We start from the raw sequence: 25,404 nt of genomic DNA, 5'->3' as shown, positions 1-25,404 counted from the left end.
TACATGGGCAATGCATCAAACCAAATCTACCCTAAACAGACACAACAGGACAGCTATCACCGTGGCCATTCCCTATTAACATGTACCAATTTGTCACCACAGTGATGTCAGCTGCGTTAAACACGCGATCCCACTGGGGTCATCCCACTACACTAACCTCTTACGTTTATAATTTATCCTTCATATGCTACAGCTCTCTTGGGTGTCCTGAAATGACAGGCCAGAGTGTGGAGCAGCTATTTCCTTATCCCAGTTTGGGGGAAACAGCTTATGAAAAACCACTTTACTCAGTTGCCCCAGTTCATGTGATGTGATAAGCTGCAACTGTCTGTCTGATGGTGCCCTACCTTTATAAATAGTGTCTCGAGGGTCGGGCTTCAGCATGTCAGCTGGGTGTACCATGTTGCCCAGATTGGCTATAGGTGGGCTTGCATGGGTGGCCAATGTCTGTGGGATATGACCAACCTCATCCATCTTGAAGAAAGTCTCATCTAGAAACCAGAGACAGAATGAGAGAGGGAGGAAGGAACAATCCATCATTTCATCCATGCTAGTATTGTTCCACTCTTTGTGGGCTCACTCTCCAAACTTTAGACCTTCTAAAATTTGGCATCTCATCCCCAGAAATGGTTAAATCATTATTTATATTATGGCAATGTCCAAAAGACCCCAGACAGGGTCAGGTCCTCATTGTGCCAAGGACTGTACAGACACTTCCCTAGAAAGCTCAACATCTAGAAGACACCAGAACAGATGAAGGGTGGGGATGGGGAGATCACACTCAAGCAATGAATATAGTGACAATTGACACCACTCTGATAATTTCCTGATTTGTTATTTGAAAAGGGGGCAGTGGCAGGGTGAAGGGGAATGGGGGAATTAGTAAGAAGCAGGGAGCAAGGAAAGGGAGGGGTCTGTCACAACTCATCATCTGCCTAGTTATGGTCACCTGGCAGGTTCTGAAGACATCACAGCAGAGGTGGTTTTCAAAGAGGGATTTGAAGAAAGAAAAGGTAGTGGTTGTACGGATTATATCAGGGAGTCTCCCCTATGCATAAAGCGTGGCCTGGGAGAAAGACCAGGCGTGTTTGAGAGTGAAGCTGACAGTGATGTAAAGGCTGGGAACACTGGCAGAATGAAGGTGGGGTTGATACTAGAGACACTAGGTAGGGCCAGGCTAAACTGTGAAGGGCCATAAATGTAAAGACAAAAAACTTGTATTTGATGTAATGGAGAAAGGAGAGCCAGTGGAGGGACTTAAAGGGAGAGGGTGACAGGGTCAGAGGAACAAGCCAGGAAGATCTCAGCAGCAGCATTTTGAATGGATTTGAGGGGGTCAAAGCTGTAGTTGCATCCTCAGATATCTTCGGTGGCTTCCCTTTCATTCAGTATTCAGCTCGAGAACTTCCCTCTAGCTTTAAAAAATCCTTCACAGATCCACCCCCCTCATCTCCTCATTCCTGTCCATCTGCCAGCACATTCCCTTGGCTCTCATATTCCAGGCTCCATTCTGCTCCCCCGGGTTCCTGCACAACAGGCAGTAGATCTTTCTCCTGTATTACCAACACCATCTGGAACAGTTTCTCTGTTCCTTGCAGACTCCCTCACGCTCTTCAGATCCCATCTCTTCCCCCTTGTAATGGACTCCAAATCTCTCTACACAACATTGAGATCCCAACTCCATGAACCTCCCAATTTCCCCATGCTTAATAATGTGCCCCAAAACTTGTCCAGAGCACATCTTCTGACCCAGACCCTGTTAAACCTCCAGCTGCTCCGTGTAACATGTTGCATACACTGCACATTATTTCCATGTGCCTGGATAGGCTGCAATCAGCTGTGAAGCATCTGTGATGCTTTGGCATGAACAATGAGATACATAGACAAATCTGTGAGGCATCAGGCCTGTGGAGGAGACACTTACTAGCGAAAAGGGAGAGGAACTGGGAATCTATGACTGTGAACTTAGTTTCTGGGTCACTCAGTCTCCACTGGAATAGAAAAAGAGATTAGTATGAAGTGTTTATTGAATTATTTCATCCAGCAGGAAAGGAAGAGAGCACATCTGTCCATAACCATATGGGACCTCTGAGAAGCTGCCTTCCCCAAATCAGTACAGAACATCTACCAGGGAAGGGAAGGGAATGGGAGCAAGTCTAAAATTCCCCAGGACTCAGTCTAATGGCAGGAAAGGGAAAGGATGGAGAGTGGGGGAAAGACGGAAGAGGTCAGGGACTAAGTGGGGCTGTCCCAGGCAGAATGAGATAAGGGGCCAGGATGGAAATAGGGCTGTCCCTCACTGAACAATGTAAAGGCTCAGGATGGGACGTCCCAGGCAAAGCAGGGAATTGGGAGGGGAGCGAAGTTGTCACCTAATCTCACTCTCAAACTCCATCAGTGCACATGTGGAACCTGGCTGCACAGGCACACTTACTGCCACTTCCACATGGTCTGTTCCTCTGTCATCCTGTTTGTGAAGCACTTCAAAGTAGTACCTGCCTGAAGCGGACAATCTGTGAAAGAGAGAAACTCAGGTCTACCATTGGAAACATTCAGTGGCATTTGCTTGCTTCATTGCTCTCACACAGGGACCATGGAGCAACCATACCACACACACCTTGGCTTGCAACCTACCCTGCTCTCAAACTAAGCAAGGTTGGGCCTGGTCGGTTGTGGGATGTGAGACCTCCAGAGGAAGCCCAGATGCTGCAGGCAGGGCGTGCTAATGATTCTGCATGTGGCACTCTTCCCTGGAAGGCCATACTCAACCAGTGCTCCCAGCCAGTCCTCTCTATGCCCTCAAAGGCTGCAAGGTTAGCCTCTACTTCCAGCTAATGATTCTGAATACCGGAATTTTAGTCCCCCTGTTGGGTTTCTTGGCCTTTAGGAAACCTGGCCAGTTGCTAGGTGGAACACTCTGGGCAATGTTGAATACAATCTCTCTTTTTTTTTTTCCCTAGAGGAGATTGTTGGATTCTTTTATTTTACTTTGTGTTTGTTTCTTCTTCTCTCCTCAACATCACAGTTCCCCACGGAATTCTGGTAGGCAACCACCAGGGGGAACACTATCACCATTTTAATGTACTCTGGATGCATCTGATAGGGATTCAAGCAGTTTTATAATCTAGCAGTTTCCCCACTTTTAGGTCTCTTTCCCAATTTTGCCACCCTAAAACATTAAAAAATCATGACATTAAAAATATATACTCTCTTTATTTCCCTTCTGGTTTCTGAGCCCTTAGGATACATGGATTCACTCAAATCACATTTTCAAGCTTTTCTCCACAGTCATCAAGGCTAGAAACTTACTTTTTTATTAAGGAAAGTTAGGAGTCTCATGTGGTCACTTAACTCCAGAAGCTGAGGTTATCAGTAAAATATCAAATACCAAAGAACTTGCAATAACATTGCAAGAACTGACAACACTGTTTTCTCGCATGGTGGATTCTATGCAATTTGTCATCTGCCGGTGTCATGGATGCCCACAGCGAAGAGATCTTGGGGCACATCAGGGTTTACCAGACCTGGAATTATTGGCCTCGGCCTTTTGGTAGGCCATCATAAGCCCCTTGGTCTCTCAGCACTGTGGCCCAGTGTGGTGGATACCCATCTCAGCCAGTGTAGAGCTTTGCATTTCAATTCTTGCTTCCAAAGCAGGGAGTCTTGCATCAAAATTCCACGAATGCCTCTGGACAGCTAGTGGCACACTCAGGGCATGTCTACACTTACCTCCAGAGCGATCGATCCAGTGGGGGTCGATTTATCGCGTCTAGTGAAAATGCGATAAATCGACTGCCAAGTGCTCTCCCGTTGACTCTGGTACGCCACCGGAGCGAGAAGCATAGGTGGAGTCTTTGGGGGAGCGTTAGCAGTCAACCTACCGTGGTGAAGACACCGTGGTAAGTAGCTCTAAGTACGTCGACGTCAGCTACGCTATTTTCGTAGCTGAAGTTGCGTAACTTAGATCAACTTAGCTCCCGCCCCAGTGTAGACCAGGCCTCAGACAATGCACTCAGTGGGCATTGTAGAAGCTCTATACCAGAGATGATTGAAGTTGCTTGCGCTGGAAGTCACACGTGACTAGGAACGAGGACACTGAGCAGTCTTATATACAATGGTCAATGACTTCTAGCCAGAGAACAGAGAATAAATAGATGGCAAGATAGGCCACTGAATGTGGAACCTGGGGGATTGTCGAAAGGCCTGGGAGGACCAGCAGCCATCGGCTACTGTGTCATGGCACTAACCTGAATTCACACTAGAGAAAGGGAGGGAAGGAGGCTCATTCAAAGTCTGCCTTATACCCCAACCATGTCACCTACCCTGAGTAATGTCACCAGCAACACATGACTGGGGGGTTGTGTCTGGATAGGAAACAAGTTAAAGGGAGCAGTCAAGCAATAACTTCAATTCAATTGCTAGTGAAGACAAGCCCTTACAGATAAGAATGAATCAAACCACTGGATCCCAGCCCTATGGTAGTAGGGAATTACAGAAAGAAAAAAGGCCCATTTTGAAAATAAAATTTTCAGTTTTGAACCCCCCCCCCCCATGTGATTAAGCTGACCAATCAGAACAGGGGGCGAGGGGGGGGGGGAATGACAAACAGAAAACAGTAAATGAAAACCAAAACCGGTAAATGAAAAACTGAAAATGGTAAATGAAAATCTTTGTAATTAGAGACACCAATAAAGCCAAACCGCAGGAAGTGGGTAAGTTTGGGACTAAATCCAACATGTGTAGATAGTGCTCTGAGCACTGGGGGAATTGCAGCAACCCTTCCCAATCACTTACCTCACAGGTTTTGATTGCTGGCTCCGGAATTTCCCAAATTCCCCTGGTGCTGTCCACTCCTTGCCAGTCTGAGAAAGACAGAAAATTCCCAGGTTACAATGCACTTCTTCACCCAGGTTCCCTGGTTACTGTCCAGGTGTGGGGATTGCGCCCATCCTCCTGGGAAATCTGACCATGAGCTCCAGTAGCTGGAAACAGAGCCAGGTCTGTTGATTACAGCCCAGGACTCCAGCAGCTCAGGAATAAGCCAAGTTGCCCCAGATATGCCATGTGGTGTAAATCCTCCATTTGCGGGGGCCTTTCACAGTTTGATCAGGAGGATAGCTTGGCTATTCCAGCCACCCTTTCTTCCTCCTGAAATACAATGTAAACCGTCCCTGCCCAGACATATTAGAACCTTGACTAAAACAGCCATGCAGCATGCACTGTACCTTGCCTACACTGGCCAGCAGCTGGAGACCAGAGGTCTTTTCATCTGGACTCAACCAGAACTCAGCATTGTCATCTGCAGCAATAGCAAACTCAAAGTCCCCTGCCAAGAGATTTCTGGGATTAAGTGGTGCTCTCCATTAACAGGATCTATACACAGACAGAAAAAGAGCTTCCACTCCTAGAGAGGGGTAGCCTGATCCCCTCTGACACAGCACTTTCCTGTGCCCAGCTACCCCTTCCCCTCTCTCTTTCAGAATTGTAAAACACTGCCGATGCTTTTAAATCTCATCTTCCCGTTGCAACAAAATGCAGCTTGTCTTCTTGCACTCTAGTTAGTGCAACTGGTTAATTCCCCGTGCTGTGCAGTTTGGCTGAAATCTAACGGAGAGGGAAGCTGAGAAGTCCACACAGATTCTCCTCAGCTCCTCCTTTGCTTACTGAGTGTGTCTGGGAGTGTGCCCAAGGAAGCATAGAGGCAGGCACAGATGTGTGGGCTTAGGTGTGCATGCGGCTTTGGAGTGCTGACAAGGATGTATGGGTGGAGGAGTTCATAGGGGTTCAAGGGTGGTGTGTGCAGGTGCACATGGGTGGGGGTGGGTGCTTGCAAGGAGGCTGTGCATAGACAGAAGCATGTGGATGGGTGGATAGGGATGGGGTGAGTGGAAGGGGCATGGGTTGTGTGGATGCAGATAGAGACAGTGTGTGTGTGTGTGTGTGTGTGTGTGTGTGTGTCTGCACATGCAGGAGAATGTGGGCATGCATACATGTGTGTGCAATGCTGGTAGGTTGTGTGCACATGCATGTGTGGACAGCTATGTGCTCATGGAGAGCGTGCCTGAGCTTGCGTTTGTGGATGTGAATAGATGTTATGTATGCAGGAGTATCTGGTTTGCTTGCTCAGAAATTACATATCTTTTTTCTTCTGTGTTCTCCCAGCCCACCCCCCAGTGAAGAGCATGCACAGATTATCCATGCCAACCAGACTCTGTTGGAGTCAGAGCCGGACAGTATCCCTGACTCCTGGCCGGAGAGCCATCAAGCTAGGATTGCCTGCATCAGAGCGTTTCTGTTTGGTCTCAAGCAGGGGAAGGGAGGGCTGGGGCAGCATGACAACCCTGATCTGCCATGGCACCTCCTCACCATCAGTGAAAGGATGCAGATAACCGAAGAGACGGAGCCCATAGTTTGTCCATTTTGGTGACGCTGCCAGTTTCTTCAATGTGGTTCGTGTCTAAAGGTGGAAGAAAGAAAGAACAGAAGTAATGAAATGGGATGGGATTGGGAGGTATCAGTATTGGAGGGGAGAGGACTGACAAAAGGAGAGAAGGTGAGGAGGGGCCGATGAAGGGAAGAGGATGGAGGGAGGGGCAGGTGGAACTGGAGTGGATGGGAACAGCAGGAGAGGGTGCAGTATGGGCAAGGGAGGAGCAAAAGGGAATGAAGGGCCCGGGAGCGATGTCAGGAAGATGGGAAGGGGAGGAAGAGTGAAAGGTAGGCTGCGAAAGGGAGAGAAAAGGGAAGGAGGAGGGGCAGTGAGGGTACAGTTAAGGGAAAGAAGAGGAAAGGAGTGGCAGTCTGGAGTAAAGATGCTGAGTTGTGCAGGGAAGGAGATAGGGAATCGGCGTACACTCACATGGGGGTACAGTGGGAAGTGGAGGTTTCTTCTGAACTGATCGATGGAGCTGCCACACCAGTCCTCAAACACATGGAGATTGACTTGACCCTGGAACTGCAGGAACATAGAAGCACAAGGAGAGATTCCCATTAATGGCTGCATCCCTCCTGGCTCCCCATAACTCTGCAGCAGAGCATGTCATTTGAGGACCCTGTACCTATCATGGGAGAGGGTGGGTGACACTTGACATTACTCTGGGAGTCTGTCTAAAGGCAGCTGGCCACTTAAGGGGTGATGGGTTCAGCTCCTCCCCTGTGACCAACCAGCTGTCTCCCAGCTGAGTCTGTGGGGCCAGATGACAGGGGATAGTCTGAAGAGCACTTGGTCCTTCTGGAGGCCAGCAATTGCTCAAGTGAATAGGTGACCTGGGAACAGCTGTCCATGTTGGACTGAGGAACCACTTTAGATATATTGCCCAAGTTTTTATTTAACCAATACATTGCATCCTGAGGCAAGGGCCTGAATCAGAGTCCAGTGTGGCATCAATCTTTCCTGGGCTGGTGTGAGAGCGCATCACCTTACACATGTTGAAGAAAGAAGGCATGTGGATTGGCCCCTAGAGTTGAGACAACATTGAGGCAGTTAGAGAAAAGACGGGCCAAAAAAAAAAAAAAAAAAAAGATATAGTTGGTGAGATTTCTCTGGTGGACCCTCCTTCCTTCACCTTTCTTTGAAAGCAGCAGGAGGCAAAAATACTAGCAACAGGAGTGACTTCTGAAACAACTAGAGAAATAGGTTACTGGAAGTCTTGCTGGTCCTGGCGAAGGTAGCACAGGCAGGCCGGGACGTGGGTTAGTGATGTTGGGGTCAGAAGATAAATGGGAATGGGAAGCCAGAGCTGCCAGCTGGGAGGAGTCAACTTGGGTGGCCAGAGTGGTACCATTTCTGAAGGGAGAGACTAGGCAGTGTGCCGAACCTTGAGCAATGAGCAGTCTGGCTCTTATCCTTAGGTAAAAGCTGCCATTTTAGACAAATTGGGACCGACTCCATAGGCATATCGTCACCAGTTCCACGTTGAACTGTTTCCACTGGGACCACACCTGAATGTAGCGGCACAACAGTTGCAGGACCTCCCTACCTGTTGGTTGTGTCCAGAGATGAGTTCCATTGACAGAATCAGGAACCTGGCGTGCTTGCAACAATTTTGGCAGGTCCTGTGCGACCGGGCTTCTGAGTCAGGAGCTGACTCAACAGCCTGTCACGCAAATCCCCACCAGTATAGGTTAACTGGGATCTAAGTGGAAGACCAATTAACAAGTAGGGCCACAGCTAAAGGGCTAATGAAAGGGAGAAGCAATCCCTGCAGCTGGGAGCTGATCAATAGAGAGGAAAGAAGCCTTGGGAAGGGGTGGTGCAGGAAGGCAGAGCTGGTTGCTGCTAGTGCTGCTCCCTGTTCCCCTAGAAGAGAGGAGATGACTGGGACTTGTATATATGTAAATAGTACTACAGGCAGTGGCCTGACAGAACACTATAATAAACAGTGTGGTGATGAAAGTGGCCTGAGCATAGTTTGTATCTAAGGCAAGAGAGATTCCCAGGGGACCACCCTGTAACATCCTGCCTGTGGGAAACTCAAAGCTGGGCAAGGTGTTTCTGACCATCATTCATGGGTGAGGCAGTGGACAGAGGGTGGAGATGAAGGGAGCTGAGCAGCATGCCAGACCAGGAGTGTCCCACTTGGGAAGGCAAGAAGAGGTGATGCCTTGACCTGGGGAGACCTCTGAAGGGGAGAATGTCCTAGTTAACTCTAGCCATAGAGTTCTGGATGAGCAACCGGCCTCCAATCATTCGCAAAACCTGGTATAGCAGGGAAACCAGTAGTATATTTTTCACGAGGGAAAGCAGGGCACATCAAAAGAGTGCTCACTAATGGGGTGCTATTTCACCCAAGTGGGTAGGCTGGGATCCCCTATCAACAGCTTGTCCCCTAGGCTGTAAGCAAGGTGTATCAAGTCACAATAGTGGAAGGGTCACCCCAAGATCTACTTTGGATGTGTGAAGATATGACATGTAGTGAAGGCATTGCCTTTTGAGGACTGGGACCTCAGAAGTGGGTGATGGCCCTGAGAAAAACAGGGTCTGTGAACCAAGAGAAACAGTCCTCAGGCCTGAGAGTAAAAGGGGGAGAACAGCGCAGGTTGTTAACTGAACCATGTCAACCCCAGGCACCTGAAGTGAAGCAGGAGGAGACAGGGATCCTATCCCAGACTGGGGATGTAGAGGACTGCATCTATAGGCCAGCACAAAGTTGGAGATGGTGTGTGGGGCAGACATGACAGTGATGGCAGCGGTCCAGACAGCTACTGAGCAAACCAATCTAGGAGTAGATAAGAAATTGGGGGAAGAGGGTTTCTGTGGCTGATAAGAATAGGGCTGAAGTCTTTGCACAACTTAGCAGCCAACCGACTCAGATGGCAGCTCCTCCAGGGATAAGGTTTGGATGCAAGCCATAAAGAGAGCAGGAGCTGGTTTGCCTTGGAGTAAAAGAAGAGAACAGTGAGCAGCACCAATGCTTGCTTCAGGAGGAGGAGCTGATGAAGCTGGGCACTGAAATCCTCCTGCAGAGCCAGAGCCTGGCAGAAAAGGATGAGACATTAGAGACCCTGGAAGCTGAGTTGGCTGCTTTAAAAGGTAGAGACTGAACTCTGGGTGAGAGTATCGAGAGTAGAACTTATCCTGGGACCCGGCAAGGCTCCTGGGGCAAGATATGTCACAGGGTGACTGGCCCTTCTAAGGGGAGACTAACCAGCTGCCTCCCAGCTGAGACTTGGGGCCAGGGGATAGCCTGAAGAGCATCTGGTCTTTATGAAGGCCAGCAAAAGCTCAGCTGAGTAGGTGAATTGGAGGGAGCTGGTAGGCTGGTCCTTGGGTCAGGCAAGGGAGCTGGGAGAAGTGTGGGAAAAGCCCCTGGGAGCTGTAGCCCATATTGGGCGGAGGCACTACTTTATTTTGATGTTTTGCCCAAGTTTCTGTTTAACCAATAAAATTGTACCCTGTGGCAATGGCCTGAAACGGACTGGCTTGGCATCAATCGTTCCTGAGCTGGTGAGAAAGCCCACCAGCTTACAGTCAGTGCTCCCACTACCACTCCTTGTGAACTGTGCACTGTGGTCCTGCACATAAAAATAATCTCTACGCACAAGAATACACACACTTTATTCACATCCGCTGCTCCTCCTACCTGGTTTCTCATCAGCGCTCCATCCTCTCTAGCTGAGCAAGAAATGCTCCTGTGATGAGCACTCCACTTAGGGTTACCAGACAGCAAATGTGAAAAAATCAGGACGGGGGTGGAGGGTAATAGGAGTCTATATAAGAAAAAGACCCAAAAATCAGGACTATCCCTATAAAATTGGGACATCTGGTCACCCTAGCTTCACTAGCTCTGCCTGGGTTCAGGGTTTGCTTTAGAACCAGTTGTACTTCAGCCATGAGTCCATTGTCTCCTCCTTTCCTCCTCTGCTGCCTTCCCACAATGAACTCAGTACTGCCGATCAGAGGCAAGGCTACAGAAAGAAGTATAATTCTCTAAGGTGATGCTAACTGAGCTGTTCAGAATTACAGACAGGAACAATAAAGAGGGTCCAGGGCAATGAGTTTCCTCTGGTGAAGGATTCAAAATCCTTGGAAGGATCTCACTGTTGGGTACTTGGGAATAAGCAAAGCACTAGAATAGAAAGAATCTACTATAAGGTAGCAAAGATGGAATAGATCTCTGGCTGAGGCGATCAGACAATGATACCACGCAGTTATACACAGATTTGGGCCCAACGAAGCTCTTTCTCAAGGCAGGTAAGTATTGTTATCCCATTTACAGACAAGGAAGCTGAGGCCCAGAGAGTTTAAGTGACTTGCCCATGGTCCCACAGCAAGTCAGTGGCAGAGTCTGGGATAGAACTCCGGTCTTCTGACAACGGGTGCCACTTTGATTACTAAGTAATGTTATCTTCTCCTTTACTCGCTGGGGAGGGAAATCACACACATATCTCTGCACTGTGTGCAACAAGCACACTGCAGTATAAAATGCCTCTTGCAGAAGAGCACCCAGAGGCTGTGGAGAGACTGGGCTGTTCCTTTACTGCTCCACAGACCCATACTTCATGGGTAATAACGCAGCTCTGTAGGCTCTTCTCTGGATCCAAGACCTCAAAGGGGCCATAACTGTGGCAGCTGAGACACCAGAGTAGGACTTAAGTATGGAGAGCTCACAAGACAGTGACTAGACTTGTTCAGGTTATTGTAGATGAGACACAAAGCAGGCCAGTCATGGTACAATTCACTTCTGAAGGAAGTCAGATACTGGATTTAAAGAGGCTGAAGGACCAATAGCCCCATTTTAACTACCTTATAAGTTAAGTAAAGGGAATTCAGATTTCATGCTCCAGGACATAACTGATCACTGCTGGAATTGCCTCACCCCCACCTACACCACTGAACAATTAAGTGCATCTTTCAGGGTGAGGTTGACCTTTACCTTCCTTCAAAGCATCAGACATCAGCCACTTCCAGAGAGACACCATAGCTGAACCAACAGTCTGTTCCATTGCAGCACTGTCATTATTAGGACTGTAGCAATGCCTAGAGACACCAGTCAAGGATCAGAACCCCTGTACACACAGTAAGACAGTCTCTGCCCTAAATCTAGGTTATTTTAAGAAGCAACAGGTGGAGGAGAAGGACAGATGGGGGTGGAGGAGAAGAGGTCACAATAAAGTGAGTGAGTTAATCAGGATATCTGATTAGACAGAGCAGTTGTTTGATCAGGACTGCAGGAGGGAGCATGAGACACTAAGACCAGTGGCCTGATATGGCACAGCAAATACTATAGGACATATTCTTAGTAACACTGGGACCCCTTCATACCACTTTGGCAGTGTAAAGGGCCCTTCATATAAATGAGAATCTGGCCCTAAGTCACTATGATCAAAGGCAGCAGAGCAGGGCTTTACAAGGTGACCTGAGGGCAGCCTCTGGTAGGCCCAGCTGTCAGGAGCTGATGGGCTGGCCTCCCTTTGCTAGGCTCCTGGCCATGAGAAAACATGATGGTAAATAACAGTAATTCCTAGCACAGCAGTGCACAGGTTCAGAGTGGCATTTCCAAAGCAGCCGAGTTCAGTGGTACCAGAACTGGAGCAATCCGGTTTTACCTATGGGGAACAACAGGAGCTGCACAGACCATGTTCCTCCTAGATGGGGAGCAGAGGAACGTTATCAAATAGACAAGTGCCGGCTGCTGAAGGCGCTGCTGCAGGAGGGAAATCTGGAATTGGGCTTTAATTTTAGGTCCCTAAGTCATCAGCACAGCAGCTGCAGACTGACACCCTATAGCCCTTGTTTTCTCTCTGCCTCTCCAGCTCAGGTCACCACTCCCTCTAGGAAGTGGGTGAGAAATTACTTTGGCTGCCATTGGGGACAGTAGAATAAAGGAATCATCGCTGGCGCTTGTCACTGCATATCACAATGGCAGGCAAGTATCACAGTCATTCCCATTTTACATATGGGGACACTGAGGCAGAGAGAGGCCAACAGGCATATTTTAAGACGTGGCTTCTGATTTTGGGTTCTGAGTTGAGGCATCTCAGGCCTGGTTGTCAGTGATGCTGAGCAGCCTCCATTTCCAGTGACTCCAGTGAGGCTGTGGGTAACTCAGTGCTTCGGAGAATCAGGCCATAGGTGTAACTTGTTGAGAACCCAAAAAAGTGGAAGCTCTCACCATCAGTGGCAACTTTGGAAAATTTTGGCCTAAGTGATTTCCTAAAGGCCACACAGCAAGTCATTGACAGAGCTAGGCGTAGTACCCAGGAGTCCGGACTTCCAGTCCCGTTCCCCAGCCACTGGACCATGCCCCTGCCCAGATGTACTACCAGCCTGTTCTCACCTTTAGAAAATCCCCATACTGCTGAGGATTATTTCCCACATACCCCTGAGTCTCCTACCCAGTAGAGGACCCCCTCTTGATGTGAAGGGTGGAAACACTCCCTGAAGCTGCATCTTCTCTAGGCCACAATGAGGAGAGGTTGTCATACCAAGATCTTCTGTGATTCCCAGTTAAGAGAGGCTCCATTTGTCTCACAGGATCTCTCCCCACCACCTTCCTGTCTCGCTGCCTCTACCCTTCCTCCTTTTTACCACATCCTATGGAGGTGCTTACTCTAAACATCCCCCCTCCCCCCGAATCAAAATGGCTGTAGGGGGTATGGACGGATCATTTTCACAGTGCACAGGAGGGCGGGCGCAGCAGTTGCCTGCAATAGTACTAGCAGAATTGGCACCAGGGGTAAAAGGGAATTGTTCAGCGAGGATGGTTTATCGCAGGCCAGTATCACCCTAAACTAGATGTCAGGCTGAAAGCAAGGGGCTCTAACTATGGAGGAGAGAGGATCCAGACAATATATGATCACTATAAAGTAGCATTTGCAGGGAAGGTGGGGAGCAGACACTCCCAGTTTCACGTGTTGAATTAGCGCTGGCACGTTTGAATCCCTGGTTTTATATTAATAGGCTTAAATATTTCCACTTATTCCAGCAAGGCATTTCAGGTTATCAGCACCCAGCCCCACCTGAAAAAACTACCTCAAGGAAGAGGCGGGTTCAGACACAGCAACAATTCCTCCTCACTGCCTGTCTTCCTCTGTTCTGAAAGCACCACTGTGACGTTATGAATATAATATAATATTTCATTGGAAGGTGACAGGGCCAGAAAGAGTTCATTAACTCAGACTGACCTGACTCATGGGTGAACCTTAAGGACTGGTAAGGAAGATATGTAAATGAATAGAGCTTTGAAATGCAAGGCTGCATTGTTAGAGATCTCAAGGGTAGATGTTTGCTCAGGTCTTGTATGTAAGCAAACACGTCTTGTCTATTGCTATAACTTTAATTTGAAGATCAAAAAGGAATATTAACATTTATGATGATACTTGAGTGAAATAGTATTATTGTCTATATGTCTCTTTGAAGGTTGTGGTAACCTGTATCTGAACTGTTTAATGGATAAATTACCCTATGCTAATTGCCAGGATGTTTGGAAGGAGCATTAAGCCTATTGTTTTCTCAGGCCGAAAGGCTGCTGGAAATGTAGAAGAACCCTGGGACACGATCCTGCTGCATCTCAGATCTGCTTTGGCTTTCAAGAGGGGGAAACCTTAAGCCACAAGGATTGAGATCCCCAGTCACTGATTGGAGTCACCCTGAATATGGACATTGGACTATAACTTATGGACTATTTCTAAAAGGACTTTTGGCAACTACAAGCTCACCTCTGCTATGTATCTGAACCTCAAGAATTGAATTCAAGTCTGTATGTATATTGATCTTTTAACCAACATACTCTCCCTTTTCTTTTTTAATAAATTTTAGTTTAGTAAATAAGAATTGGCTATAAGCGTGTATTTTGGGTAAGATCTAAGTTATAATTGAACCTGGGTATGTGGCTGATCCTTTGGGATTGGAAGAACCTTTTCTTTTATATGATGAGGTAAGATTTTCAGTAATCATCATCATATCTGACAGGTGTGTCTGGACGGAGGCCTGAGGCTGGGTACTTTAGGGGAACTGCGTTGTTTGGACTTCTGAGTAACCTGTGAGGCACTATAGAAGCTGTTTTGTGCTGGCTTGGTAAATCTAAGTATTGGAATAACCACCAGCATTTGGGGTTTGTCTGCCCTGTTTTGTTTGCAGTTCACCCTAATTGAGTGACCTCAGCTGGCTCCCACGGGCAGCACAGTCACAACCACACTAGAGGCTCACCACAAAATAACACTTCCGTCTAGAGTGACAATGCCTGGAGAAGAAAGGCTAAAAGGGAGCAGAGATGAGAGACCCACATAAAGCACTGCTACACACACACACACACACGCAATGTGAAGGGACACAGAGGCAGGGTTACAACCCTGGAGAGGTGACTCCCTAGATTGTAACTGGAGCAGGAGGGAAGGAAAGGCCTTGCCTAATTTAATCTTCAATGGCTTGGTGTTTCAGGGGCAAATCAGCTGCTTACAATCCAAAGAATGCACAGCCCTGGGGAAGATAAACTGGACAAAAAGAGGGTCTGAGCCAGGGAAGAATGGAGACATTGTGCTGCCGATTAGAAATTCTGTAAGACGAGTTTATAAGACTCTTCTGTCTCCTCACAGCAGCCCTGGCCCCTCCCCTTGCCTCCATGAGCTCCCTTGACTGGGTGACATTCAGGAGCAAGCAGCTGGAAGTTGCTGCAGTGTCTTCTGACATGCAAGAGGGGGGGAAATCCCTCCCCCTCTGCACTGCACTGCTGCAAAGTCACTCAAACCCCTTTAATTATTCAAGTTTGTCAGCAATATACATCACCTGTTCAAACAAAGCCTGGCTTCATGACCTGTAGGAACTGTCCCTTCCTCCCCCGCAGTACAGGAATCAGGCTGCAATTATGTTCTTATAGATGTCGTAGAGGGGACACAATAGGATCATAGATCCCATGTAATTAATTTGTGCAGAGTTAAGCCTCTAAAACTGTCAACAGGTGATTAACAGGAAAGCAAGCAGCTCTCTAGTCCTATCTGTTCCCTCAGTGGCTGTGTTATACCAGGCACAGTGTAAACAGTAACACTGGACTGACTCAGATGACTTCAGTGACACATTTACACAGGTGTAACGAGTAGCTAGATTTGACCCTTTGAGTACAGGGACTGTGCCATGACCAACACGGGGGCAGAAAATATAGACAAGGACTGGGAATTGGTGAAAGAGGCAGAAGCTTCACGGGGGGGTGGGGAAGCAGAGCAGGAGGAACCTTATGGGTGTGGGGGAGGAAAATTGAACTGCCCAACCTCCAATTTGATTATTGTATCCACCAGTTTTCTCTTGTCAGATACCTAGAGACTGAAAGCCCTTTGGGACAGGGACTGTCTTTGTTAGGTGCATGTACAGTGCCTACACTATGGATTGGCCCCTCTAGGAACTACTACAATAATATTAATATTAAGAACAATAATCCTGTCCCTCCCTAACCAAACCTTGCTCTTCCTCTACAGCTCTATCAGAGAAGCCTTGCTACACAGCAGAGCATGGTTTTTACAGAGATCCGTACAGAGAATGACACAGGATGTTCTGGTTCCAGGCCCTCACCAGCCATTGGTGAGATGCTGCCCTTAATCCAGGCTGAGGCTCTCTCCCTTTGCTTTGCATGGTGCAGCATCACTTGGGGCTCTCTACTTGTTTCCTATTTGGCAGCGCTGCAGGAAGAGAAGATTTATGCCCTTGCTCTGTGCTTTGCCTGGCACAGCACTGCACAGGGGCGTGAAACTGTCTCATGTCTGGCATGGTGAGGGTTGGCACTTGCCCTGCTTGTGGTGTCCTGCCTCTCCAGAGTACAAAGCATGCCGAGCAATGGCTCTTCCTAAGACAAATCACATGGGCACCAAAGCTGTCACCAGAGACAAGCATGCTTCACATTGTTCTAAGCGATCGCTGGGAATTAGAGTCAACGAGCAAAGTCCTATGCAGGCCAGGGAGGCACAAATGCCCGTCACTGACACTGTGGGAGAGGAGAGAAGTTAGACATACCCTGCGCATAGCAGCAATACCAACTGTGATATCCTGATGCCCTTCTAACAGTAGCTGCTCATCAGAGACGCAGCCCTGAGGCAGGGCAAAGTGCCAGGCACACAGCCTGCCACTGGGACAACGCCATGCAGGGGAAGGACTACATCAGACTCAAGCTGTTACCATAGCAGTTGCCACAGCAGAACACAGTAATGATCCATCTTCTAGACTGGTTTTCTGTACCAGACAGTGGCCACTACTGGATGCTTCAAGGAAAGCTTTAACTCCCTCATCGTGCCCCAAGCTGTCCAATGCTATAGCCAGTGGGGAAATTCCTTCTTGCCTCCAGCTGGTGATCAGCTTATGTCTTGAAGCATCAGGACTGTAGTTTGTTTCCTAGCTAGAGCAATTGCAGAGGCCATTCTAATCTGTGTGTGTGTGTCCAGTCAGCTTTTGGAACTTACTAAGTTAGCAAAACACCCAGTGGTTGGTGCTTCTCTCATTATCAACATGCTGCATTGCTCCATTATCTGAGGAGAAGTAGTACGATAAGGGGACAGTGGAGGGAAGAGTAAATGAGGCATAAAGAAAACAAAGGAAATATTTACTCAGGTTCTCAAGGGTCACCTGAGAAGGTCTCTGCTCACCAGAAGTGTCAGTGAAGTGACGAGACCTCTATGCACAAGATACAGGGATTGGATAACAGGCAAATACCAGAACAATAGCACAGTGTGAGGCACTTACATGCCACAGTCATGTATTTGCCTGTTGAATTCTTTGTACTATTTCTCAACTCTGAATAAACATCACCTTTAAGAGGGAAGCAATTTGGCTACTTTCCAGAGGCTGAAGGTGGATTCCTGGTGCATTGGTGGCTGGGTCAGAAGCCAAATCTCCAGGAATCTGGGGATTCCTGTCTTTCCAGATTTTTTCTTTGGTCTGCAGAACCAAAGCTTTCATTAAACAGGGATGGGGGTGGGAGACACTGGACTCCCAGAGAAGCAGAGGCCTCTAGTTACAATCCTGTAATAGGAAATGGTTCCAGAAAACACCAACCTCCGGGATCCAAGGGACGGAGATTTCCCCGGCTGGATAAACAGACCTATTCCTTGCACCTCTTTGCTGCTCTTGGTTCTAAGAGATATGGAGATAAAAGAAAAATAAATAATCTTATAAGTGACTGATCACATACACACAAGGTTGAAAAGCTTTCACAAGTCCATGTGAGCATGTGTACTGGAACTGGGGGGCCAGGGGGTGCTGACACATGCTCTGGCTTGAGTGGTTTCTATCATGTACAGGGTTTACAGTTTGGTTCAATGGCTCTGAGCACCCCCACTATACAAATTGTTCCAGGACCCCTGCATGTGAGCAGACAGCAAGTACTCAGCAGCTTCTAAAAGCCCACAAGTAGTACTGGGTGGGAAAACCCAGCCCAGGAAATTTTTTGAGACTCTGATAATTTTTCCAATCCTGAATCAGGATGAAAAGTCGAAATTGCAAATGTGCACAAACCAACAACCATGGGGAGGGGAAGGGTATATTGGTGTGGGTCAGTTGAACTTTTCATTTTGATTTTGACCTTTTAAACTTTGTTTCAGTTTGTTTTTACTATAATTAGCTTAAATTTCTAAACAGTCATTTTGAAACACACACACACACACACACACACACCCTGCCAAAAAAGGGAATTTCTCATTTAGACAATGTTGAAATGAGATTTTTTTTTTTACAATATTGCATTTTTTCCTCCCAAAATTTGTCAAAGTGAGAAATCCATCAAAACTGATCTTTCCCCCATGAAACAGTTTTGGTTTTGACAAATCAGCATTTTCCCAATGGAAAAAACATTGTTAAAAAATTCCTGACCGGTCACAGGTGTAGCGAAACATAAGCACTCTGCCTTTGGGACTGATGACTAAGCTTTTGTCTACACTACAGAGTTTTGTCAGCAAAAGTTTTGTTGACGATCAAAAAGCGCTATAAGAAAATTGGTACTGCATGTTCACACTTCACTCCCTCTGTCTGCAGCGTGTGCCCACACTTGGGGCACTAACATCGACATTGAGAGCTGTGCACTATCGATAGCTATCCCACAAGTTCAGCTTGACACCTTCTACTGCTAGGTCTTGTGGAAAGGTGAAGTGGATTGCAGTACATCATGGGTCCGGGCTCAACATCCCATGATGCATTGCTTTCCTTCCAAGAATTCCATGTGCTTCTGTCTTTGGTTCGTGGCATTTTTCAACGGCCCTTATTTGCTGTTCGTCCCACCATCTCTGTGTGAACGGATGGATCCTGCACTGCTCTCCAATGCTCTTCTGTCATTAACACATCACGGATGGAAGTGCAGTTTATTGTGAAGTTCCTAACTCAACAGGATTCACAGTTGAGTTGCTGGACGTGGTGTCTGACATAATTATTATTATAGCAACATTAGATTACTTTTGGCATTCACCAAACAGTTGCACATGGTGGACTGTTGCTTTTGGACTGAGTGGTGGGATCGCATCGTCATGCAGATCTGGGATGACAAGCAGTGGTACCCTCCTGGAACCGTGTGCAGAGCTCGCTCCAGCTCTGCGGCGCAAGGACACCAAAATGAGAGCTGCCCTCTCAGTGGAGAAGCACGTGGCGATCACATGTGGAAGCTGGTGACTCCAGACTGCTACCAGTTGGTCACAAATCGGTTTGGAGTCGAGAAGTCGATCATTGGGGATGAGTTGAAGCAAGTGTGCAGGTCTATTAATCGCATCCTGCTACGAAGGACCGTGACTCTTGGCAATGTGTGTGAAATAGTGGATGGCTTTTCAGAAATGGGTTTCCCTAACTACGGAGGGGCAACAGATGGAACACATATTCCAATTTTGGCACCGGACCACTTTGCAACGGAGTACATCAATAGGAAGGGGTACTTCTCCATGGTGTTGCAGGCACTTGTGGATCACCACAGGCATTTCACTGACATTAAGGGTGGTGTGGGTCCGGAAAGGTGCATGATGCACATATCTTCAGGAACACTGGTCTGTACAGAAAGCTGCAAGCGGGGACTTTCTTTCCAGACCAGAAGATTAAAGTGGGGGATGTTGAAATGCTCATAGTGATCCTGGAAGACCCGGCACACCTGTTAATGCCATGGCTCATGAAACCTTACATGGGAAACTTAGAGAGCAGTAAGGAGCGATTCACCAATAGGCTGAGTAGGTGCAGGATGACCATGGAATGTGCATTTGGCAGATTAAAGACGCACTGGTGATGCCTTTATGGCAGGTTAGATCTCAGTAAGGATAATATTCCCATGTGTCATAGCCGTGTGCTGTATGTTGCACAATATTTGTGAAGGTAAGGGTGAAAAGTTTTCTCGGGGTGAACTGCTGAGGCAGACTGCCTGGCTGCTGAATTTGAGCAGCCACATACCAGGGCTATTAGAGGGATACAAGGGGGGACAATTTGAATCAGGGAGGCTTTGAGGCAATACTCTGAAAATGAGAACCAGTAATGTATATTATTATGCTCGGGACTGCAATGCTTAATGAAATTGAGTTTTCCTAGGAAGTACTTGTGATTTTTGTGGCCTAGGATTCCAGTAAGCAAATGATTAAACTGCTTGGGTATGTCTTGCTGCTGCCTGCTATCACATTTTTCAGGAAACAAATAAAGATTACTTATCATTCAAAAACTTTGCTTTTATTGCACTGAAAACACCACCACCACACACGTTTGTTGGGAAAAGAGCTACCAAAGAAGGGCTGACTTTCAGAGCTGTGCATAAGTCCAGCTATCATTTGAAAAAGTGTCCATGGGGTGGAATGAATGGGAAAGCGAGAAGTCCAGGAAAGCAGAAAGGAATGCTCAGGTGGAGTTTGGGGAGGGCATGGGAAAGAGTTCTAAATCATAGAATCATAGAATATCAGGGATGGAAGGGACTTCAGGAGGTCATCTAGTCCAACCCCCTGCTCAAAGCAGGACCAATTCCAAACTAAATCATCCCAGCCAGGGCTTTGTCAAGCCTGACCTTAAAAACCTCTAAGGAAGGAGATTCCACCACCTCCCTAGGTAACCCATTCCAGTGCTTCACCATCCTCCTAGTGAAAAAGTTTTTCCTAATATCCAACCTAAACCTCCCGCACTGCAACTTGAGACCATTACTCCTTGTTCTGTCATCAGGTACCACAGAGAAGAGTCTAGATCCATCCTCTTTGGAACCCCCTTTCAGGTAGTTGAAAGGAGCTATCAAAATCCCCCCTCATTCTTCTCTTCTGCAGACTAAACAATCCCAGTTCCCTCAGCCTCTCCTCATAAGTCATGTGCTCCAGACCCCTAATCATTTTTGTTGCCCTCCGCTGCACTCTTTCCAATTTTTCCACATCGTTCTTGTAGTGTGGGGCCCAAAACTGGACACAGTACTCCAGATGCAGCCTCCCCAATGTCGAATAGAGGGGAATGATCACGTCCCTCGATCTGTTGGCAATGCCCCTACTTATACAGCCCAAAATGCCGTAAGCCTTGTTGGCAACAAGGGCACACTGTTGATTCATATCCAGCTTCTCGTCCACTGTAACCCATAGGTCCTTTTCTGCAGAACTGCTTCCTAGCCATTCGGTCCCTAGTCTGTAACAGTGAATGGGATTCTTCCGTCCTAAGTGCAGGACTCTGCACTTGTCCTTGTTGAACCTCATCAGGTTTCTTTTGGCCCAATCCTCTAATTTGTCTAGGTCCCTCTGTATCCTATCCCGACCCCCAGAGTATCTACCACTCCTCCCAGTTTAGTGTCATCTGCAAACTTGCTGAGAGTGCAGTCCACGCCATCCTCCAGATCATTAATGAAGATATTGAACAAAACCGACCCCAGGACCGACCCTTGGGGCACTCTGCTTGATACCGGCTGCCAACTAGACATAGAGCCATTGATCACTACCCGTTGAGCCCGACGATCTAGCCAGCTTTCTATCCACCTTATAGTCCATTCATCCAGCCCATACTTCTTTAACATGCTGGCAAGAATACTGTGGGAGACCATATCAAAAGCTTTGCTAAAGTCAAGGAATAACACATCCACTGCTTTCCCCTCATCCACAGAGCCAGCTATCTCCTCATAGAAGGCAATTAGGTTAGTCAGGCATGACTTGCCCTTGGTGAATCCATGCTGACTGTTCCTGATCACTTTCCTCTCCTCTAAGTGCTTCAGAATTGATTCCTTGAGGACCTGCTCCATGATTTTTCCAGGGACTGAGGTGAGGCTGACTGGCCTGTAGTTCCTCGGATCCTCCTTCTTCCCTTTTTTAAAGATGGACACTACATTAGCCTTTTTCCAGTCATCCGGGACCTCCCCCGATCGCCATGAGTTTTCAAAGATAATGGCCAATGGCTCCGCAATTACATCCACCAACTCCTTTAGCACCCTCGGATGCAGCACATCCGGCCCCATGGACTTATGCTCGTCCAGTTTTCTAAATAGTCCCGAACCACTTCTTTCTCCACAGAGGGCTGGTCACCTTCTCCCCATACTGTGCTGCCCAGTGCAGCAGTCTGGGAGCTGACCTTGTTCGTGAAGACAGAGACAAAAAAATCATTGAGTACATTAGCTTTTTCCACCTCCTCTGTCACTAGGTTGCCTCCCTCATTCAGTAAGGGGCCCACACTTTCCTTGACTTTCTTCTTGTTGCTAACATACCTGAAGAAACCCTTCTTGTTACTCTTAACATCTCTTGCTAGCTGCAACTCCAAGTGTGATTTGGCCTTCCTGATTTCACTCCTGCATGCCTGAGCAATATTTTTATACTCCTCCCTGGTCATTTGTCCAATCTTCCACTTCTTGTAAGCTTCTTTTTTGCGTTTAAGATCAGCAAGGATTTCACTGTTAAGCCAAGCTGGTCGCCTGCCATATTTACTGTTCTTTCTACACATCGGGATGGTTTGTTCCTGCAACTTCAATAAGGATTCTTTAAAATACAGCCAGCCCTCCTGGACTCCTTTCCCCCTCATGTTATTCTCCCAGGGGATCCTGCCCATCAGTTCCCTGAGGGAGTCAAAGTCTGCTTTTCTGAAGTCCAGGGTCCGCATTCTGCTGCTCTCCTTTCTTCCTTGTGTCAGGATCCTGAACTTGACCATCTCATGGTCACTGCCTCCCAGGTTCCCATCCACTTTTGCTTCCCCTATTAATTCTTCACGGTTTGTGAGCAGCAAGTCTAGAAGAGCTCTGCCCCTAGTTGATTCCTCCAGCACTTGCACCAGGAAATTGTTCCCTACACTTTCCCAAAACTTCCTGGATTGTCTGTGCATCGCTGTATTGCTCTCCCAGCAGATATCAGGGTGATTAAAATCTCCCATGAGAACCAGGGCCTGCGATCTAATAACTTCTGCTAGTTGCCGGAAGAAAGCCTCGTCCACCTCATGTGCTGAAGGGGAGGGTAGGCATGCATCTGCTCAGTCTATAGTGTTATGAGGGACTTCAGCATCTTAGTTTGCTCCTCCATAACTTTAATCATCCTCTTAGTAGTGTCCTTAACAAGGCCTAATTTTCTTTTCTGTCCTGCCTTTTGATTTCCCTCCACTCCCTGTGTTCCCTCTTTTCTGCATCTGAGTATTGCAGCAGCTCCCAGAACATGTCCTCCTTGCTCCGTCTTGGGCATTTACTTATCTGGTGGAGGCGCTCTGCTGGTGTGTAGGGGATGCCTCTGAAGGCCACATCTGCAGAAGCACAAGGAACAATACACAGAAGCATGATTGTTAAGTACATGCACAGCATGGAAACAGTACAGTAAAATACACCTCTAATAACATACCAATCACTTTCTCACTGACCCTTGACACACACATGTCAGCGAACACCCCAAGCTTGGTGAGTTTACCCTAGGACAGAGGGCATTCTACATGGGGAGAAAAGCAATATGAAAGGGTTGATGGGCAGGTGCCTAGGGACAATATTCTAAATTTTCCCACCCTTTTCCACAGGCAGGGGTCATTGTACCAGATATCTCACTCCTGAGGGTATGCAAGGAAGCAAGGGTGCATCTAGTGCACAGTTGTGGCTGCTGACCCAGTCCCTATTCTGCTCATCTGTGTGCCGCTTTGGGCCCTGTGCAAGTGATTGCAGAATGGCATGGCAAAGTTTCCTTCAATGGGGGAAGGAACAAAGCAGCTCTGCCAAGGAACCATTGGCAGAGGATTGCTGGGTACCTCCAGGAAACTTTCCTAAAGATCTCTCTGGAGGATTCCCGTGAAATCTCGGTGTGCATCAACACCCTGTTCCGCTGTACTTCTTAGCTGCTCAAGGAAATGTCCAGCACACAGAGACACAGCCAGCCTTGTACATTTCTATGCCCTCAACCCACCTCCGCACTTCACAAAGCAAAGCCACTTACCAGGTGTCTCCTCTCCTGCTTCTTGCTCACTGGAGTGCGACTGCCGAGACTGGCTAGACACCTCCAGAGTGGAGAACAGCTCCTGACTGGACACACCACCAGGCAACCCCGCAGTGGGCTCCACATCATTTTCTAATTCCGCCTCTTCTTCAATGACTTTGTCCTTTGGGCTAGGTCCTCTTTCCGCCAGTTCCAGGATCAGTGAAGTATCCACGGGGCTCTTGGCACTGGAGGTGGGGTGGCCACCGAGGATAGCACCCAGCTCCTTATAGAAACGGCAGGTCTTTGACGCAGCACTGGAGTGACAGTTTGCCTCCCTTGCCTTCTGGGGCCTGCCTCAGCTCCTTGGTCTTTGCTCTGCACTGCACCTTGTCATGATCATAGACTTTTTCGCACAGCTCTTGAGAAATCTGCCCCTAAGTATTGAAATTCCTATGGCTGGAATGCAGCTGGGACTGCACCGCCTCCTCTCCCCATATACTGATCAGATCCAGCAGCTCCGCAGTGGTCCAAGCGGGAGAGCGTCTGCTGTGTGGAGCCGTCATGGTCAGCTTGGAAGATGCGATGTGAGCTATCCACACAGAGCAAACAAAGCAAAATTCCCGGGGCTTTGAAGGGCAAGGGGCAGATGGTTGTTTACCTGGCTGCAGGGCAGCGGAATTGGAACTGCTGACCAGAGTGGTCAAGATGAGCATTGTGGGACACCTTCTGGAGGCCAATTAAAGCAATAAAATCACTGGCACTTTGTCGACAAAACTTTTGCACAAAAAGTCTTATGTCCCTCGTTGAGGTGGTTTTATTTTGTTGCCAAAACTAAAGAATTTTGTTGCCAAAAGTGGCATTGCAGTGTGTACACCTTCACCGTTTTGCCACCAAAAGCTGCCTTTTGCCAACAAAACTGTGTAGTGTAGACAAGGCGTAAGCTAATTAAATCAATTTATTCATGTCTCAATATCAGTGACATCATAACAGATTTTGAAAAGCCTTCACGATCCATCACTAACTTCGAGCACTCAGCAGCTGACCTTACAGTGATCTGCCGCACATCATCCATGCATCCATCTCCTTGCTGATCATGCCGTACTACGATGACCCTCCACCATTCCTTCCATAATAACTTTCTCAAGGTTATTTCCATCTCTATGCCTAATGTGACCAAAATATATAAGTTTGACTCTGTTGATTTCCAACATCATGGTTTGTTGTTTCTCTCCAATAATATTTCTACATAACTAGTCTGCACTAATCTAGTCTCTACTCTCATTCATGTCAGCTGAAGGACCCAAGTCACCCTAATAACTCCCTTTGTCCCCTTCACAAACTTTGTAGTGGGGTGGTTCCCCGCTCCTGCCCGGAAGGGCTTAAACCAGCCCTGGCAGAGGGCTGGGGCAGGAGAAAAGCTGGGCTGATTGGGGAAGTGGCCGCAGCTGGGCCACGCCCCAATCAGGCCACAGCTGGCCTGAATAAAAAGGCTGTGGGCCGGAGGCCCAAGAGAAGTCTCTCTCTTCCTCCTGGCTGGGAGAGAGCGAGGCCTGGCTGCCTGCAGGAAGGGTACTGGGAGTGAGGCAGGGCTGGGGAGAACCAGCGGAGCCGGGGAGCTCCAGGCTAGCAACTCCCCAG

At 47.8% G+C, this 25,404-nt stretch overlaps 1 protein-coding gene across 1 annotated transcript in view; it reads right to left on the bottom strand.

Moving 5' to 3' along the window:
- Nucleotides 1-25,404, bottom strand: part of B4GALNT3 (beta-1,4-N-acetyl-galactosaminyltransferase 3) — a 124,919-nt gene that overhangs the window by 15,849 nt on the left and 83,666 nt on the right. Inside the window, exons 3-10 of the mRNA XM_054035005.1 lie at nt 17,477-17,554; nt 6,860-6,955; nt 6,367-6,457; nt 5,226-5,326; nt 4,795-4,862; nt 2,435-2,513; nt 1,925-1,991; nt 348-491 (exon numbers count right to left, since the gene is read on the bottom strand). Coding sequence (XP_053890980.1) covers nt 348-491; nt 1,925-1,991; nt 2,435-2,513; nt 4,795-4,862; nt 5,226-5,326; nt 6,367-6,457; nt 6,860-6,955; nt 17,477-17,554 — 724 coding nt within the window. The remainder of the gene's footprint in view (nt 1-347; nt 492-1,924; nt 1,992-2,434; nt 2,514-4,794; nt 4,863-5,225; nt 5,327-6,366; nt 6,458-6,859; nt 6,956-17,476; nt 17,555-25,404) is intronic.

This window comes from Malaclemys terrapin, chromosome 1, assembly GCF_027887155.1.
Source record: "Malaclemys terrapin pileata isolate rMalTer1 chromosome 1, rMalTer1.hap1, whole genome shotgun sequence".
NCBI classification, from domain to species: domain Eukaryota; kingdom Metazoa; phylum Chordata; order Testudines; family Emydidae; genus Malaclemys; species Malaclemys terrapin.
The sequence above is the reverse complement of the archived record's forward strand: the minus strand, read 5'-3'. Positions and strand labels throughout refer to the sequence as shown.